This window comes from Sycon ciliatum, chromosome 1, assembly GCF_964019385.1.
Source record: "Sycon ciliatum chromosome 1, ocSycCili1.1, whole genome shotgun sequence".
Lineage (NCBI taxonomy): Eukaryota > Metazoa > Porifera > Calcarea > Leucosolenida > Sycettidae > Sycon > Sycon ciliatum.
The window spans coordinates 23,039,313-23,058,053 of NC_088643.1; the positions used below are offsets into that span (position 1 = coordinate 23,039,313).

Sequence of the window (18,741 nt, forward strand, 5' to 3'; positions counted from 1 at the left end):
TTTGTGGAAAAGAGACAAAAAAATAAAGCGCCCAATAAGGGACTCGAACCCTTGACCCTCAGATTAAAAGTCTGATGCTCTACCAACTGAGCTAACCGGGCAGCCATACTCTTCCTGTACAACCAAGAGTCCATAATCCCCCAGAGTGCGCACCTTCACTGATCAGATCTGGGACGGCGAAATCCGTGATGCACGTCATAGTGTGACATCATGAGTAGGGGAAGTGTTTCCGTGGTGGACCGCGTTGACGGAATGACGCAAGTCCGACCCCAAAAATGACGTACATCACGGATTACGCCATCCCAGTTGCACACTCTGGCGGATTATGAACTCTTGGTATAACTGATCAGTCTTGACAACCCCTGCATCGCTCGCTCGTTGATCTAATACACTGCTAAACCTGATACCAAGAGTACATAACCCCGAAGAGTGTGCAACTCCCACATACCCTGCTGTCCCGACAGAATCATTTCAAGTTGACGTCAATATTTATGATGCAATGCTCCTTGCACCAGTGATTTACAACATGTGTACGGGTGTCAAGCATCACACGTTTTTCTTTGCAATAATTTGTACAGCATCAGATGGGCTTTGGTCCACCACAGGTTGCGGATTCGTCTGATAATCCGTGTACATCATAAAATCCGTGTACATCATAAAAATGATGTCAACTTGAAATTCTGTCGGGACAGCACCCTTAGGGGCCGTTTACATGAGAAAAATAAGCCCGGGCTTATTCAACCCTAGGCTTACGATAAGCCCGCCTTGATCAGTTACCCAGTCATTTTAGAGCGCGCGTTTACATGGTCAGGCGGGCTTATTCAGCTCGCCCCGAGCTGAACTAGCCCTACCCTTGACCCCCGAGCTTTTCCAACCCCCAGGGCTTATTTTGTCATGTAAACGGTCAAGAAGGGCTTATAAGCGAGTTTTTCCGTATTTTTCGATTTTGCCTCGTGAACCTGAGAGAATGTGGCCGTGGACAGTGCGTCTCTTTTATTTATTTCTTGGTATGTTTTCTTCTGGTTTTTGTCCAGTGGAAGGTCCTAGCCCATCCTTCACCTTCTCGAAAAATAAGTGACAATTGGAAAGGCAGTAGAAACCTGAGCCGGCATTTCTTGATCCAAATTTCATCAAACACGAACATTTACCACTGCGTTCATGTGCGATTTGAAAAATATAATGCGCGCAGAACTCGCAGTCACTCACCTGAACTCAGCCCCGTACAACCGTCATGTAAACGGTTGAAAAATAAGCCCGAGGCGAATAAGCCCGGGCTTATTTTCCTCATGTAAACGGCCCCATACTCGAGTTGCACACTCTTGGGGGGGGGGGTATGTACTCTTGCTGACACTGTACCAGTGAGTACAGTTGGGACAACACAAATAACCATGTGGCAACCATGTGCACTGAGACGAATGTACATACCACTTTTTAAGGAAAAAGGGAAAAAAGTGTGCTGTGACCAGGATTCGAACCTGGGTTACTACGGCCACAACGTAGGGTCCTAACCACTAGACGATCACAGCTTGCTACAGGAGCACACATGCTCTGCCAACCACCACGAACATAATCCAACCAAAACATAACCTCCGCCCAACTCCCTGCCGTTGACGTACCTGGGTGAAACGTCTACAAGTACCGTAAAGTACCGCCAGAGCGCCCCACCATCTCGTCCTTTCGTGGTCATATTGTGGAGGTGGTGTCCTGTCTGTAGGTCATACGACACGTAACTTGTACACACATTACACATTGTATAGTCAATCCGTACTCAATTTACCTTCAAGCGGACACGAGATCCACACAAAAGCCTGCTAAGCAGGGAGTCGTAAAATACCGGTATTTTACGACTCCCTGCTGCTAAGTGTGACAAGTACACTGCTGTAAGGTTCTCACACCGTACAAACTTCGTTGCACTCTGCCATACGGTCTTCTTTTCCCTAACTGTAAAATCAAGGTGGGGCGCTCTCGCGAGACGGGGCGCTCTGGCAGTACTTTAGTGTACATGACTGTGTGCTGCATCGCTCGAATCTTTTTGATCAATTCCGTTGCCCAACTGCGCCTACAGATCCGGAAAAGAGCAAAAAAATACAGCGCCCAATAAGGGACTCGAACCCTTGACCCTCAGATTAAAAGTCTGATGCTCTACCAACTGAGCTAACCGGGCAGCCATACTCAAATAATATAACTGAGCAGTGTTGATCATGAAGTTGGTTGTTCCAACGAGGAACACACGCTTCCTGCTGAACTTGACACTTGACTGACTCGCGACTGCCATCCGGAGCACACGAGGAGCACGTCGCAACTTCTAAGTGAGCGGTCTTGATCAAAACAATTGCTGCAACAAAGAGCCCCATTGAGACAAACACCTGCAACACAACTGCTGACCTTGACAAACTGCTGGCATTGTATATTTTCACAGAAACCCTTCCCTTCACTCTTTCGACCTACCCTAATGCATATGCCGATTGGTCCGCCGGCACTAATCCTATGGCAAGATTCGGCAATCATGGCCTCTTCTAACAAGTTGGAGTTTCTCACGTCTGCCTGCCCATCTATAAATGCCTGTCGAGTTCCAGCCTATCACGTTCGTTGCGAGTGTGTAGGATGCGCATAACGTAATACATGCATTTGACATCAACTTCACACAACTAAAATTCCCAACTCTTCCTTGTCACAAGTGGATCTGCACGTGGTGGTGGAGCACACAACTATGGTCACATGCATACAACACGGCTCAAGTCGTGATAGAAGGGAAATCCCCTGCTGACAGTCAAACTGCAAGGGTCAACGTACTCCATGTCCACTTCATGAACTGTGGAAACAAACCGGTTGTAGTGATGACTATTTTCAGTCACACTCGTCACAATTTCAAGTTTGGACATCTCCCGTCACAATCTTAAAACAAATCCTGACTTTGCCGTGGTCATATTAGCGACCAATTCGTACGCCCACATCACCTTTTCATTGGCTAGTGCCACGTGATTGTGAATGAATGAATAAATACATGAATGCACACAACACTGTGCTGTCTTCCTGGGAATTTGTGGAAAAGAGACAAAAAAATAAAGCGCCCAATAAGGGACTCGAACCCTTGACCCTCAGATTAAAAGTCTGATGCTCTACCAACTGAGCTAACCGGGCAGCCATACTCCTGTTGCCCAAATGATCAGTCTTGACAGTCCCTTCATCACTCTCTTGTTGATCTAATATATGTAGTACACTGACTGCTAAATAGCTGATGCCAGTTCGCGCAAGGCGATACCCTAATACTAGTAATAGGCCATTCACACGACGTGCAAACTCACTTTTTATCGTACCGCTTCCAAGGATATTCACTTGCATACGATAAACTTGGACGCACACACATGCAACTGTTTTTTGAACTTGGCCGGGGCCCTTGTCTCACAATTATACTTTGCACGCCAGCAAAAGTGTCGGTTGTTAAAAGTGTGCGCTGCAAATGTAGTGCGTGAACTATTATTTCAAAAGGAAAATTCTAAATTTAAAATTTCCCGGCATTTTCAGAAGGTCACTATAGATACAGTGACGTGTGCAAAGTTTGCCCAGCACCGTGTGAACTGGATCACGGTTTGCAAGTGATATCTTGGTCACACGTGTGCATGTGCTTGCACGCCGTATGAAAGGCCTATAATATTATTATATAAGCTGATAACCACCTGGCAACCAAGTAATATCTTCCAATTTACACACTCCCTGTCTGTCAGCCGTTGACATAAAGCTGTTGCACGTTCAGTTCTATGACTAACCTACTTGTAGCCCATCCATCATTACCAATTGAAGACTGAAGTTTCCATCATGACCAATTGAAGACTCTGAAGTTTCCGAAAATAGAACACCTCAAGCCAAAAGCTGGCTGAACTTCTATGCCCAAATTTGGATATTGTCACTGGGACCCTATAACAGTCCGACACCCTTCACAAGGCTTCATCCACCCTCAACACTTACAGGGATAAGGTCTACAAGGCCCCGTCTCTCATCCACACCGATCTCCAGCTACAGACTTATCACACGCCCTCAGCTCCGGCTCACAAGCGTAGCCCCAAGGTGACTTTGCTGCTACAGTGCTGCTCAACGAAATCCAGTCGCGTCACTCAAGTTTGCGCCTTGCACCATTTCGCAGACCAGTGTTCGCAGGTGTAGGGCTGCGCAACGCCCGGCGCGTACTTGAGTGACGCGACTGGATTTCATTGAGCAGCACTGTACATCCAAACGTGCCGATGCCCGAATCTGCTCACCACTACAACTGTTGTTGGTCATGAGAGTGCCTGGGGACATTTTCCCTCTGCTGGATGCCCCGCATGTTGCAATTGAAGATAAAATTAGGAAAAAAAGTGTGCTGTGACCAGGATTCGAACCTGGGTTACTACGGCCACAACGTAGGGTCCTAACCACTAGACGATCACAGCTTGCTACAGGAGCACACATGCCCTACCAACCAACAGGAAGACAATGATACGATACCTACTACCTACCGGCCAGTGAAACAAATGCAATAGATGATATGCCAAATAACGCGCAACTAGACTTGAGAGGGCATCGCACACAAGTTGCATACAAATTATACTACAATGTGTACATGGTAGACCCTGAGCTCTGCAGGAATGCAAGTCACAGGTAACCGTACAACTTTGAACTTTGTATGCAACTACTCTGCAATGCCCTCTCAAGTCTAGTTGCACGTTATTTGGCAGGCATATCATCTATTGGATTAGACCACCGTGACATTTCTACTGTGACTTCTCTGACATTTCTTGGAATTTACAAGTAGCACAAAGGCGACTTCGTCTGAACATGGCACGACCAATGAATCAGGCAATGATGGCCATTCAGCACCTAACAGGCCGCTACCAACTCCAAGAGATCAATGTGCACGTTAATTAAATATGCAAAGCCCCAAATGTATCTTTTAATCTCCCAAGAAATATGCATTGGGAAACTCAAGACGGTAGAAAATTCGTTTGACACAAAAATGCTCAATCTACATGTTGGCGATGTCAAAGCAGCCTGCACAGTGTACCAGCAGACTGGGTAACCGCACGCATGGAGCTGCATACTCTCGGCAAAAGGCACTTAAGAGTATGCTCCCACCACCAGCGCCATGTGCAATGAAATCACTTGGGTAAAGGTTCTCACACTGCGTCGTCCTACTGCGCTGGTCTCTCGGAAATGTCCCCAACCTCAGCCAGCACAAGAAACTACTAGCCGCTGGTACATGGACTACATAGAAGGTACATGGACTACATAGAAGGCATCTGCCATCTGCGGTCACTTTCTATCCACCAGCAGGAAGCAAAAAGAATGTAGCGCGGGAAATTTTGATAAAAGAAGGATAAATAACGGCACACTCTGGAGGGTAGGTACAAGATGCGATGAAAGTAGAGCTTCCGGCACAACACTCAAAACGTTCTTTTTCCTGGTACATGTTTCGAGGAAAAAGAAAAGAAAAAGTGTGCTGTGACCAGGATTCGAACCTGGGTTACTACGGCCACAACGTAGGGTCCTAACCACTAGACGATCACAGCTTGCTACAGGAGCACACACTTCCCACAAACCAACAGCAGGACAATGTTACGATGCTGACCAGTGAAGTCCAGAACTCTGTACGTACCTGGACATTAGGGAGGTTTCGCTCTACGTAATTACGTATGAAAATCCGTATGTCGTACGCACCGGGGAGCGAGGGCAACTTTCATACGTGAATCTCTCTACGGATTTCCGTAGGAAAGCTCTTTCCTACGTTGGGTCCTCCGTAGGACTTTTTGAAATTTTTTTTCGCATTTGTCCATGGCAACATTCAAGCCGCGCGAAACACAGGTACACACACCGTACACCACGTGCAAAATAAGATGGAAAACGCGGTTTCGGTTCATGGTGCATGCGATGGGCGCATGCAGCCAACGCGTCTCCAAAGCAACAACGCATGTTTAGCAGTCGTGGAGAAATCATGTAGAGCGAAACTCAACAGCTCTGATTTTTACGTATGAAAATTCCGTGCAGTTCATACATTATTTTCATACGTAATTCCGTAGAGCGAAACCTCCCTATTCTCTACATGCCTAGCAGCCAATAACGGCCTGACCTGCTGAGCTCCATTGCGTTCGGCTGAATACATGTCCAGAGTGGTAATCACTGAAAGCATCGCGTGCCGCAAGTCTCAAGCCAGAGATGGGATTCACTACTCACCAGTGTACAATACGAGCAAGAGTACTCTCGTATTGATACTAGTGATACTGCAAAGAATGGACTAACAATAAGAACAATCTAACCCTAACGCTAACCATAAGAACAGCTCGTATGTTAGCTCTAGGCATCTGTGAGTGAAGAGAGTTTTCCACTTATGTCTGTGTTTGGCTAAGACAACGGCTTCAGGTAGTGACAGGTACAGCGGTGCTGGAGATCTTCAGATCTTGTTTTATAACGTCGGTCCATCTGGTTGGTGGGCGCCCGGGGGCTTTTTGGTGCAGGCTTGTGAGGATGTATTTCCCAGAGACACCCTGAAAATGATTAATCAATCCCCTATAATGGACTAAATCCAAAAACAAAATGGCTACTACCTGTGCTAGTAACTAAGTTATAGCGACACTGCCAATATTCTTGAAATCTCTCATTTTTACTTCATAGGATACCTGCAGCCGTTCTGCATGAAATAAAATGGCATGACCATTGACCAGTGATCTTCACATACCCATTATACTAGAGCAATACACTGACGCAGTGGGGGACGCAATGACACATTCTCTCCACACAAACTAATAGTCACTACATCTACACCTACACCTACACCTCTTTGGGCCACTGGCTACTTCTCAGGTTCCACATGTGTTATAGATTATGATATATCTTATACCAAGCATTCAAATATCTCAAACTCATGGGTTTTTACCAATTACCAAGCAGTTGACTATACTATACGACGTATTTCCCAACTCGTTGCCCTCACACCGATGATTCTTTGCTAGCAATATAATACCGGTCATACTCCGGTCCGTACACAAAGAGTTCTTTCTGTTTGGTGTGCAGGAGGCTCTTCCTCCACCATGTACTAATTCTCAGCACTCCCTAGACCGCTAGCTACTTTGACCCTGGTATGTCTCCTCAGCGGCGATAAGACTCACAGTAACTAGCCAAACCATTGGCAATAAATTCTATCGTCAACCACAGTTGCTTCTTTTCTTTCTTTTCTGAAATCGGATCCAAGAAATAAGATCGGAATCCTCCACGGCAAAATGCGAGACAATACAACACAAAGCCCTTGCGCTAAGAAAAAAGAAGAAGAAAAAGATCACGGAGCCTCTCCGCCGAAAGCACACGAAAAGTAAAGAACAGTTACAGGAAAAAAGTGTGCTGTGACCAGGATTCGAACCTGGGTTACTACGGCCACAACGTAGGGTCCTAACCACTAGACGATCACAGCTTGCTACAGAGGCACACGTTTCTCTACCAGCCACAAGGAAAAGATACCACTAGTACAGCATGCATAGTCTGAATCAACGACAGGCATGTGTGAGTAACACCAAGAGTACATAACCCCCAAGAGTGTGCAACTGCCTGCACAACCTCTATGCAGTGCTGCGGCGGCAGAACTTCACATCACGTGACATGGTTCAAAAGGTTACACTGGAAAACAGTGCAAAGTGATCACGAGAGAGTTGTACCCAAAGCTGGGTTTCGTACAACCCTGTATCAATCATGCACAGAGTGCAAATAATGTGTACGGGTTCATCACGTGATGTGAAGTTCTGCCGTCGCAGACCCCATAGCTGGAGTTGCACACTCTTGGGGGTTATGTACTCTTGGTAACACTCAATTCGGACTTCTTTGTAGGCCTTGCCAACTAAAAACGGTCTAACGATCCACAAGAATTAGAAAGACGAGCTTGGACTAAGACACACTATATGTCAGGTCCCAAGGTCAAGCAGCATTTTCACAGTCATACATAACTGTTACTGGTATTGACTTGGCCATGCCTTTTGTATGAACTAAAAGCTATGGCGCGCTATCGTCGTTACACCATGCGATTTAACTCACGTATTCTAAATTCACGCGTGGTGTGTGGTTTGAAACTAACCTTTGAAAGGAACTGAACTTTGGACACCCAAACTTAAGGGATCGCGTTGAGACTTGAACAAATCGAGTAAAAACAAAAACAAAACAAAAAGTACGGTGGTACATGTATACTCATACAAGAGATGATGGGTTTTGACTTTCGAGAGCATGGTGCGAACTGGCCCATGACCAAAGAAACACACTCTCTTGGTTACGGAGTTTTTTTTACGCCATGCTGCACCGGAAATGGAAGAGTTTGTACCCATCGACACCTTGTTCTGACTTGAAAAGCACCTCAAACCCAATTGTGGGCAGATAAAGAGGAAACACGCCAAGCTTGGCTAGACCTCTGTGTGCTCTCGTGATGTCACAGCACACATGTTCTGACTTACGCTGCTTCAAACTTGGCAATGAGCTTGTCATGGATCGTACTCAGCAGTGATTCTGGGTGTTGGACAGAGCTGCACCATGACCAAACACAAGCACACAGTACAGGCATATTGCACAGGGAGTTTCAACGCCTACTCACATAACTCACATAATGATGGTTTCTTCGCTACAACAAAACTCTCTCAACATTGAATCACCAAATGTTCAGGCATGGTCCATCCTCAGCGTGAAACGATAAAGCGAAAGACGAACAACAAAGAAACGGAGTAGACATGCTGCGAGGTGCAGCGGAAAGGTGATATGCTTAGGAAGGGGAGTGAGTTATCCTGCACGCAGAGTTGTGATTTCCAGCTTCAAAATGTAGGGGCTATGGTTCATAACATGGACCAGGTGTTGTTCAGCAGTGCATAGAACCAAGACTAGTAGAAGCATGTGCTCGGATAGCTGATATTGAAGAGCCGAGCAAATGATGGCACCAAGAGTAGATAAACAAGAGTGTGCAACTCGCGGATGGGTAGGCCCACGGTGGAATTTTTTGTTGACGTAATCTTTTCGACGACGCACGCGCTGCGAGTCTTTCGGAAAGTTTTCCCTCGTGCTCTTGGCCGGCTTTACACTACAAGCTCGGTGCCTCTCACACTGCTCTGCGGCAAAATGCGCGTTCTTCTGAAAAAAGGTGACGTCAACAAAAAATTCCGCCGTGGGCGGGGGTATCTGCAGATTGTGCAGGAGAGATCCGGAGTTGCACACTCTTGTTTATCTACTCTTGATGGCACACATTAGACTGTGATAAAATATCTGATCCTACCGTTGGGTCTTGGTCCATTTACACGTACGTGTGGGAATGAAAAGTGGGGGGGGGGGGGAGGTTTGACTAAACACTACTAGTACTTGTGGTCATGTATAGCGAATGCCCAAGCCAATTCTTGATCCGTGCATGTCTGCAAGTTAGGAGCATTTTCGCCAGATTGTGGGGGTTACACATCAGAACTCGATCTGTGCTCTACAGTTTAAAAAACTCACCGCACTAAGGACTCGCCATCCTTGATGTACAGGTCCTTGGCGGAGGCGGCTTCCCACATGTCCATTTTCATGCCTGACTCCGCGGGAGAGGAGTTGTACTCCTACAGACACATGCACAACATGGAGAGAGAGAGAGAGAGAGAGAGAGAGAGAGAGAGAGTGAGAGAGATAGTGTGTGAGAGAGAGAGAGTGTGTGTGTGTGTGTGTGTGTGAGAGAGAGAGAGAGAGAGAGAGAGAGAGAGAGAGAGAGAGAGAGAGAGAGAGAGCAGTTACGGTTAAAAGCCTAACTACGGAACCAAGCTTCCACGATTGTGCTTCACCCAGCATACCACTGGTTAGTCCTGAAAACGACACGAAACACTGCACTGCAGGCCAAACTGCACCGCCAGACTAAGCTCCATCAGCATTCATGTACATAGCAAGTCCACTCGTACATGTCTGTGGCTAATACTGCCTGCCATGGCTGGTGGAGGCGGGAGCAATGTCTATAAAGTCATACTTCGAAGTATAAACACCAAGCTACTATGGGGACTTTGGAGAGCCTGGGAAATGTCTCATTCTCCTTTGAAGCATACCAGCATCCACCTTAGAACTGAACCGAGTGCAAGCAAATAGCAATGAACACTGACACAGTACATGATGAAAGGATAATACTTTGAATGAAGCGTGAAGCGTGAACGGCACAAACTCCACATAATTGCACCAAGAAGAGTGCGGACTACGGCACCGAGAGTACCACACTGTGGAAAATAATTGCATACCCTCTCCCACGGCAGAACACATGCACAGCTGACTGCGCGCTAGATTCGTGATCATGGTACTTGCACAATAAACCCTGCACCTGCCAAAGGTGTTATCCGGCAAGTACTGTAAAACATGTAATTTTAGGTGCATCAAAATTTCGGTGCCAGGGACCTGCCAGGTTTCGGGTGTAATGTACTTCGAAGTAGAGTTAGGTGACCAGCTTTCCCTTCACATACAGTGCATACTCTAGTGCCTTTTACGTGTAATTTAAATTTAGGTACCGAAATTAAAGTTACAACATGTTTCACAGTAATCAGAGTCTGAGCATTGAACTACTGTACTCTTTGCGGAAGTTGTCAACGCTTAGGACAGGGCGATACGCTTGGCAAGTAAAATCACTTGTCAGGTACTCCAGACATTTCGCAGGAGCAGTGTTACGGTACTTGCACTGTCAATGCATGTCTTCACGGCATGTTGGAGTTCAGACGTATACCCCGGTACCCGTGACCGGGCTCCAAATGTTACACCCGTCTATTGCCACAGCCATCGCCTAGACCTGGCCACAGCCATCGCCTAGACCTGACCACAGCCATTGCCTTGACCTGACCACAGCCATTGCCTTGACCTGGCCACAGCCATCGCCTACACCTAGCCACAGCCATTGCCTAGACCTAGCCACAGCCATTGCCTAGACCTGGCCACAGCCAAGTCTTGAGCTCTACTAGCTCTACTAGGGGTGCCGGACACGCTACGGTCACTACGGTATTGCCCGTATCACTTGTTGCCCCAGGTACCCCGTGAATTAATAAAATGCGTTGATTTGGGCTCTAAACTTCGAAATTTTCCAGAGAAACCACCCCAACCCCACAAGAAAATTGTACTTCAGGTGGTTGACCGTACCAACCTAAAATACTTTCCGATGCCCCTGGACATGACCTGCAATATGACTAATTGGCTGACGTACTGTTGTCCTGTCTAACTTTCATAGCCTAACACGCGGTGGCTTGCTAGAGCTGTGATAACACAGGCAAACATTCTTGACGCGCAAAAGCAAAATCCTCTGCTCAATCCCTGCATTGCATTTCGGAAATTTGGCTAATGCACCTCGAAGTAACATCCTTCTTCTCTCTTTCTATCTCCCCAAGGCCCAATGGACCTTATGCACGTTGTACACATGTACAAAATCCCGTTGAATCCCATAAAATCCCGTAGATTCGGTGGGGTGTTGAATCTGCAGGACTCTATTGTATTTGCTGCTGTTCCCACTACGAAACGTGCCCTGAACGCATTTGACACGGACGAAGACCTAGCCAATGATAGCTCCATTCAAAGTGATGAAGCTGGAAAGGTGATTGTCTGCCATTGATTTTTGGGCTAAATTGGTCAAATGTGCTTGTAACCTATAGCACACATTGAACACTTAGCCAGGCATACCGGCTATACACACCTAGGGCATTTCGTACATCTTTACAAAGTGAATAAGGTCTATAGGCTTGAGTGCAGAAGCACGATTGTAGGGCAGGCGACCGAGTCCAAACATTGCCACATACCAAGAATCCACAGAGGAAGAGATCATCGGCCGGTACAGCCTTCAGCACATACTGAGTGGACTTGCGCGTGTAGAAAATCACGTACGCATCCTCTTGCTGGTTCCATTCCTTCGGCAGCGACAGCTGGCTAGTTCCAAACTGCAACAGGCACGGCAAAAAGAAGTACGAATGTACCATGCATAATAGTACTCACCAGTCTGTAATTCACGCATTACATAACCAGTGTACAGTCGACTCCCGACGCAATGAACACCCTTGTGCAGGATAATCAGTTCTTTACACCCAAAGTTCTTATAGCCGAAATGCACTCACACTAAAATGCAATCACACAATACAGTACAAGCAAGAGTATATACCCCCCCCAAGAGTGTGCAACTCTGCATATGGGGTCTCCGACGGCGAAAATTCACATCACGTGTCTCAGATACGTTCGTACTACGTACAAGCGTAGGATAATAGCGTGCGTGCAATCCGAATATCTGCCATGATCATGCTGGGGATTTGCATACCCGCAGTGAGTTTCTGTCAGAGAGTGCTTTTTTTTATTACTCCGCTGCTCGCTAAAAACGGGCTGGAAACGTACAACTGTGACACTGCACCACGTGATCTGAGTTTTCGCCGTCGGCGTACCCCATAGAAAGGGTATCAGGAGTTGCCCACTCTTGGGGGGTTATATACTCTTGGTACAAGTATTATGCTATGGACTGGTATGTGGCCCATGACATTATGAGTGCACTTGGTTTACATGCGACCCTACGATACATGGTTCGTTATAAATGAAAACTGTTCGCTATAAAGGGTCAATTTTGCATGGGTTTGAACAAACAGGGACACGAACACTGGTTCGCTATATCATGAGATTCGCTATATGCGAGTTCGTTATAAGTGGAGTTGACTGTAGTATGGAGTTGCGGGGAGGAAGAGTGTCGATGGGGGGGGGGGGGGGGGGGGGGTACGAGAGACTTGTACATTAATTTGCACTTTTGTAGTAAAATTGGAAGGCATGGGGTCATCTGTGGCATGGTTGACTGCGCACCCAGATTTGTTTCCACCATGGGCAAGGAGGGCTCCTTGCAGGTATGTACTGGGATGTATGATAAGTTTCCGCATCGGAGGTTCAAGTGAAATCAACCGGGCCCCGGGGACTCAAACTCGTTTGTGACAAGACTTCTAGATACAGTCGACCTACCCTTATAACGATATTTGCGTCAGACCAAGAAATATTGTTATAAGGGTAATATTGTTATAGGGGTAACTGGTTCATTTCATACACATACGTCATAATGCATGGATTTTGTTCATTTTTTACACTCTTCATAGCATAAAAAACTGACATACATCATTTTACATGCACATTATGTACAGAGCAAGGTGCCCACTGGTGCCCCAGTTGCATTTCGTCATGTCCCAACGACTTATCAAGTGAAGCTTGCCCTACCTGGATAGTGGGCTCTACATATTCCCTGCTAGATATTGTTAATGGAAAATGCCGATTGGTCAGCCCATTTTATATTGTTATAGGGGTAATATCGCTATAGCAATATTGTTATAGAGGTAAGGCATTGTATACACAAGTCAATGGAGTGATTTGGTTTGGCAGAAAAATATCGTTATAAGGGTAATATCGTTATAGAGGTTATCGTTATAAGGGTAGGTCGACTGTACTAGTATCCAGGCATTTGATGTCTATCCAAGGGACGGCGTGGAGACAGCAAACTAAGCATTGCAGTGAGTAGGATTATAGGGCTTGAAAGTGCTACGTCACAGCATAGCAACAATTTCAAAAATTCAAAAACTGGATCCACTTGGATCCAGTTTTTGTATGGATCCAAGCACATTTCAAGCGGTCTTACCCACAGCATGGTGATGTAGCCAGTGAAACTGACCGATTTGGCTACTGGGGGCGGGGTTACAACTGGTGGCGAAATAAAAGTCACACCTGCATGCGACATGAGTGGGTTGCTATGCACCCACATACTTAGGCAATAGCAAAGTCACACCTTAGTGGATCCAAAAATAGAAATCTGATGTCAACTTACTACTCCCTGGCCGTTTTGACGTCATCACTTTCAAGCCCTATTACGCGCTGGCGACTACAAAGCACAGTCATTTTTTTCCAAAACTCGGCAGTCGTGAAATCCACTGACAACACAATGTAGTGACAGGAAAGCTTTATGTAATACAAACTGTGTTGCAGTGTTTGTGTGCAATCAGGGATTAGTACAATACTCCCTGTGTGCAATGAGTGTGCCACTGATCCTACTCGCTGCTTTCTCCCGGGAGCTCCGATTTACGGGCTTATCTAGGCTACCCTGAGCCAATGGTGCCACGACCCGGAAGTGAAATACGGCTTGAAGAGCTTTTCATGAATACATACCGTAGCAAGCTATCTACCTTTATGCATAGAGATTCTCAGTCTGCCATTTTCCGATCATTGCCAGGCTATTTAAAACCGCAATCAATAAGACGAGCTGAATCGACATGTATATACCGTATTTATTCGTGCAGCGTCAAAAGATGGAAACAACTTTTTATTATAATTTCTCAGTATTATAATTTTTTCCTCTTACTTCCGAATCCTTTTAAAATGAAGAATTTTTTACTGCAGAAGTTTCATCGAACTGGTGCACTACAATGTAGTGCACTGCCAGTACAAATACAGTCCACAGACAGTCTATAATTTGCAAATACATGTACTTGAAGAAATAATTATGGGAAATCCAATAATTATTATTATCGGAAGGTTTAATTTGAGCTGAGCTGAATGAAAGTTGGCCATTTCACGCAGTACGAACCTTGACGGAGTTTACTTCGTTCACCTCTGTTCCAACGAATGATGCATTGTGCAGTGCAACGTGAACAGCGAGAATAAACACATCGTTTGTGTTTCGAGGCTCATTCAGCTTCAATACATCCTCCAAAGAAAAGGAGGCGCCTGGTCCAGCCATTCAGGTAGAAAGCTACAGCACCGTCCCTAGCTCTGTGGATAGAGGCCTATTCTCATCGATGCAATAAACTCGGAGTTCAGTTTGGTTGAACCAACCCAGTAAGTAACAGTAACTGTATAATAGCTACAAGTATCTGCAAATGCAGCAAAGTAAGTTTGAACATGACAGAACAACTTTCGAAAACTGAATGCGAACTACAGGCCGGGGATTTCCCTCCTTGCTTGCACACCTAGATCTACAGCTAGCGATGACGTCTTGTAGGCGTCATGTTTACCCAAAAAATCGGTGACGCGAGTGCGAGTGACGCGACGGTGGACAAACGATTACTAGTACGTAAACTGATCTGATTGAGGTGAATTCATGAAGTGGACACGCCTACTACGTAAGTACCAAGAGTATACCGGTAATCAGGTAATGGTATAAGCTCTGAAAGAGAGTATCATAAGCTCTGGGAGCCTTTTTCACTCTTGCTAGTACCAAGAGTATTATTTATACTCTTGCTAGTACCTGTAGTGTAGCGAGTGTTGTTGTTGTTGCTTGTATCCTTTATTTAGAGTGGGAAGTCCAAAACAGGCCCTAGCCTAATAACAATGGTCCCACTACAGTCCATTCATAAAAAAATGGGTCCTGGCTCTGGCGAGCTCCCGTATTTGGCGATTTTTCGTGATTTCATCGTACACAGTGCAGTGCTGCGAACTTTGAAATTTGAAAAAGGGTCCAAAAAGGGTGCCTGAACTGGGGTTCGAACCGCAGAATGCACTGTTGCAGGCGGGGTCAAACGGCCTGGATTTTGATGGTTTTTCCCAATTCAGTGATTTTGGGGCAAAACCTGGCCGAAATCCTATTCTTGCTATGGCTTGCTTTTTGGACAAAAAAACTTCAGAAACATAATTGGAAGAGGATTCCATATGGGATTGCAGAAAAAAATTCTAAAAAAACTCAACGTTTGACCCATTTATGGCCAAAAGCTAGAAGTTCATTTTTTTCTGAATGGACTGTAGTGAGGGAATGCTGTATATCTGTGCATAAGGATCAGTGAGTGGTGACCAGGGAGTAGTACAAAAACGTTGGTATTTAATAATTTTTGGTTATAATATTCCTTTTTTTCTTCAGACTGTTTTCCCGCCGGTGACGGTTTGCATCCTTCCCTCAAACCAATGAATGCAATCACTGATCATGTATACTCATCTAGTTTACTTACAGTACAACACGCCTCTGCCTGTGTCAGCACAGCCGGCGGCAATATGCTGAATAGGGGCTTCCGGAAGATGTACTCTTGCTTATACCAAGAGTACATAAACCTACTCTTGCTTATACCAGTACTATGAGTTTACGGTATTAAAACACATTAGTTTTTTTGCCCGCATATTAAAAGCTTATAATATTAGCGTGTCAAAAGATATTCACGACATGCACCATGATGTGATGGTGCTACTACATGAATGCCATTACCATTCAGCGTTGCAGTTTTGTACTACCAACTGTCACTACACTGTACAATATCATGCACATGTATAATGACATCAAGAGTACATAACCCCCCAGAGTGTGCAACGCCTGATCCAACTCTGCATAGGGTCTTGGTCGAGCGTAATCGGATCTTTTGATGTCATGCGTACTAGTACACTTCACACCAGCGCAAGGCCGGTCCCGAGGCAGGGCACCGTTGTTTTTGATCCGACAGCACCGTTGCTCCCCGGGTTCCCCCAGATGTGTACGGTATAACGATGCAAAAATCCGATTACGCTCGACCAAGACCCTATGCAGAGCTGGATCAGGCGTTGCACACTCTGGGAGGTTATGTACTGTTGATGACATTGATGGCACATCCATGCAGGGATCCTGCTCCGCACATACATGTAGTAGCCACACATCAATACGATTACCAATGCAAGATGCACGCAAGACAGCATTCTGCATACCGTTGTCTACACATAGGGCTCTCTGTCTAGACCCGTTGCTGGTGAACCGGCTTGCAGAATTGCGAGCGAATAAAAAATATCCCAAGTTAAAAGCAGTAAATTTCCTAACCAAAGCGCATACAAACACGCGCGCGCGCACACACACACACACACGAACAAACGCACACCCGAACACACACACACACACACACACGGCACACCAGCGGCGAAGAAGATAGAGATGGAAGGATATATTAACATGACCAGCACATTCTGATATCGCAAAGCAAATTAGACACAGCGCTATGTTGAATCCGAGCGCGTAAAACCTAACTGAGAAGAAAGAAAGATGGTAAAGCGAGACCCACATCAGCACACGAGAGAGGGATTCGAATAAAGAGCATAATAAGATCTCACCCATAAGTTGTGTTTCACAAGCTGGGAACGATAGATCAGTTCTCCGAGAATAAAAATAAAAAATAACCAAGAAAAATCCTAGCACCACCGCCATCACCTGTGCAGAATCCGTGGAGCGAAGTTGACCGGCTGTACATGTACTTACACCAGAGAGTTAATTATTTACTTGTTGAAAGAAGCCAAAGAATGCGGGCACACACGAGCAAGAAAATAGAGGAAGCAAACTACGTCGAGACAACAATGTTACACGAGACACCGAGCCATGATCTTGAACAAGAGGACACCAGTGCAGCAGCAGCAGTAGTAGTAGCAGCGACGACGACACGTACAACACAAAAATAGAACAACAAAGCAATATAGCACAGCAACACAAGCTGAAGCAAAGTAAAAACAGTGTAATCACAGCAGTGGTGGTATCATTAGCCATCCTATATCAACTGACCATAGTTATAGAGAGGGAGAGGGAGAGAGAGAGAGAGAGAGAGAGAGAGAGAGAGAGAGAGAGAGAGAGAGAGAGAGAGAGAGAGAGAGAGAGAGAGAGAGAGAGAGAGAGAGAGAAGGAAACAGAAGAGAGGAAATACAGGACCAGAGGGGAAGGTGGAAGGTCTGTAACAGATTGCCAGAGAGCTACAGGCTGTTAAAATATCGATGAAGGGTCAGGGCAGTCGGTGTGGCAGTGACAGTCCGCAAACTTACAGCCATGCACAGAGACAGGTAGACAAAGACAGAGAGTCAGACACATACATCATACATGTATGGGCACACACACACACGTGCACACACACACGTGCACACACACACACATTCACACACGCACACACATGAACGCGCATGTACAATTGCACGTGCAAGACAATTACTGCTCTCCCACTAGACGAAACTGGACTAGGCTGAAGATATAGGATGAGGTATGCATGGACACACATCGTGTACATGTATACATACACACAACAAACATGAGCACACACACACGCGCGCACACACACACACACACACACACACACACACACACACACACACACATGTGCGTACACGCGCATACACACTCGCACAATTTCTACAGTGGATGCAGCATCACCGCCACTCATCCAATGCTACCTGGACTGCTGCTCTAAGTCCAATACATTGTCGAAAGCACTAGAGAGTTCGCCCTACAGAGACACACAAACAGACCAAACAGACAGACGGACACACAAACACCCACGGAATTAAAGCTGCGTGGACCCTGGCTAGCGCCACGTTACTGAAGTAACGTCTTTCGCATAGCTACGGGAATAAATGCCATTCATTGAGCCAAGCGTACATGAAACCCAGAGTGTGCAGAAATAATCACTAGTGTGCAGCTTCTGAAGTTTACTGCAGCATGGGCGTCTGCCACGGCGGAATTATGGCATTACATCATAGTTGGTGCGTACAACTGAGCTGCAGTTGTGCAGCCGGAGACCTGCAGCCGGAGACCTGCAGCCGTGACAGCAACCCACCCCCATTGTAGGCTTTGTAACAGCTAAGCTGTAAACTGTATGGATTTACTCATTAGATGTTATCGGGGATTCATACACATGGGGAAACCCGAGGTCACGGGACAAGGTAAAAGTTCAGACCTTCGGTCAACGGAGTGGCGCTGCACACCCGTGGTCAGCTTTCCGTTGGCCGCATGTTTGGCCATGAATTAGTGGCGGGGGAATTAAAAAATAATCTGTA

At 46.0% G+C, this 18,741-nt stretch overlaps 2 protein-coding genes and 7 non-coding genes across 9 annotated transcripts in view; all 9 read right to left on the reverse strand.

Moving 5' to 3' along the window:
• LOC135818578 (proteasome inhibitor PI31 subunit-like) overlaps window positions 1–14,879 on the reverse strand; it is a 46,096-nt gene extending 31,217 nt beyond the window's left edge. The window contains exons 1-4 of the mRNA XM_065331973.1: window positions 14,570–14,879; window positions 11,775–11,912; window positions 9,481–9,581; window positions 8,460–8,528 (exon numbers count right to left, since the gene is read on the reverse strand). Of these exons, the coding sequence (XP_065188045.1) occupies window positions 8,460–8,528; window positions 9,481–9,581; window positions 11,775–11,912; window positions 14,570–14,722 (461 nt within the window). The 5' untranslated portion in view covers window positions 14,723–14,879. The remainder of the gene's footprint in view (window positions 1–8,459; window positions 8,529–9,480; window positions 9,582–11,774; window positions 11,913–14,569) is intronic.
• On the reverse strand, window positions 29–101 carry Trnak-uuu (transfer RNA lysine (anticodon UUU)). The gene has a single exon. It is a non-coding gene; the product is annotated as a tRNA-Lys (tRNA).
• Trnah-gug (transfer RNA histidin (anticodon GUG)) lies at window positions 1,455–1,526 on the reverse strand. The gene has a single exon. It is a non-coding gene; the product is annotated as a tRNA-His (tRNA).
• Trnak-uuu (transfer RNA lysine (anticodon UUU)) lies at window positions 2,092–2,164 on the reverse strand. Its single transcript has one exon. It is a non-coding gene; the product is annotated as a tRNA-Lys (tRNA).
• On the reverse strand, window positions 3,069–3,141 carry Trnak-uuu (transfer RNA lysine (anticodon UUU)). Its single transcript has one exon. It is a non-coding gene; the product is annotated as a tRNA-Lys (tRNA).
• On the reverse strand, window positions 4,356–4,427 carry Trnah-gug (transfer RNA histidin (anticodon GUG)). Its single transcript has one exon. It is a non-coding gene; the product is annotated as a tRNA-His (tRNA).
• Window positions 5,472–5,543, reverse strand: Trnah-gug (transfer RNA histidin (anticodon GUG)). Its single transcript has one exon. It is a non-coding gene; the product is annotated as a tRNA-His (tRNA).
• Trnah-gug (transfer RNA histidin (anticodon GUG)) lies at window positions 7,364–7,435 on the reverse strand. Its single transcript has one exon. It is a non-coding gene; the product is annotated as a tRNA-His (tRNA).
• A 1,980-nt stretch (window positions 14,880–16,859) lies between the features above and the next one.
• LOC135818599 (serine/arginine repetitive matrix protein 2-like) overlaps window positions 16,860–18,741 on the reverse strand; it is a 30,997-nt gene continuing 29,115 nt past the window's right edge. The window contains exon 24 of the mRNA XM_065331988.1: window positions 16,860–18,191. Within this exon, the coding sequence (XP_065188060.1) occupies window positions 18,135–18,191 (57 nt within the window). The 3' untranslated portion in view covers window positions 16,860–18,134. The remainder of the gene's footprint in view (window positions 18,192–18,741) is intronic.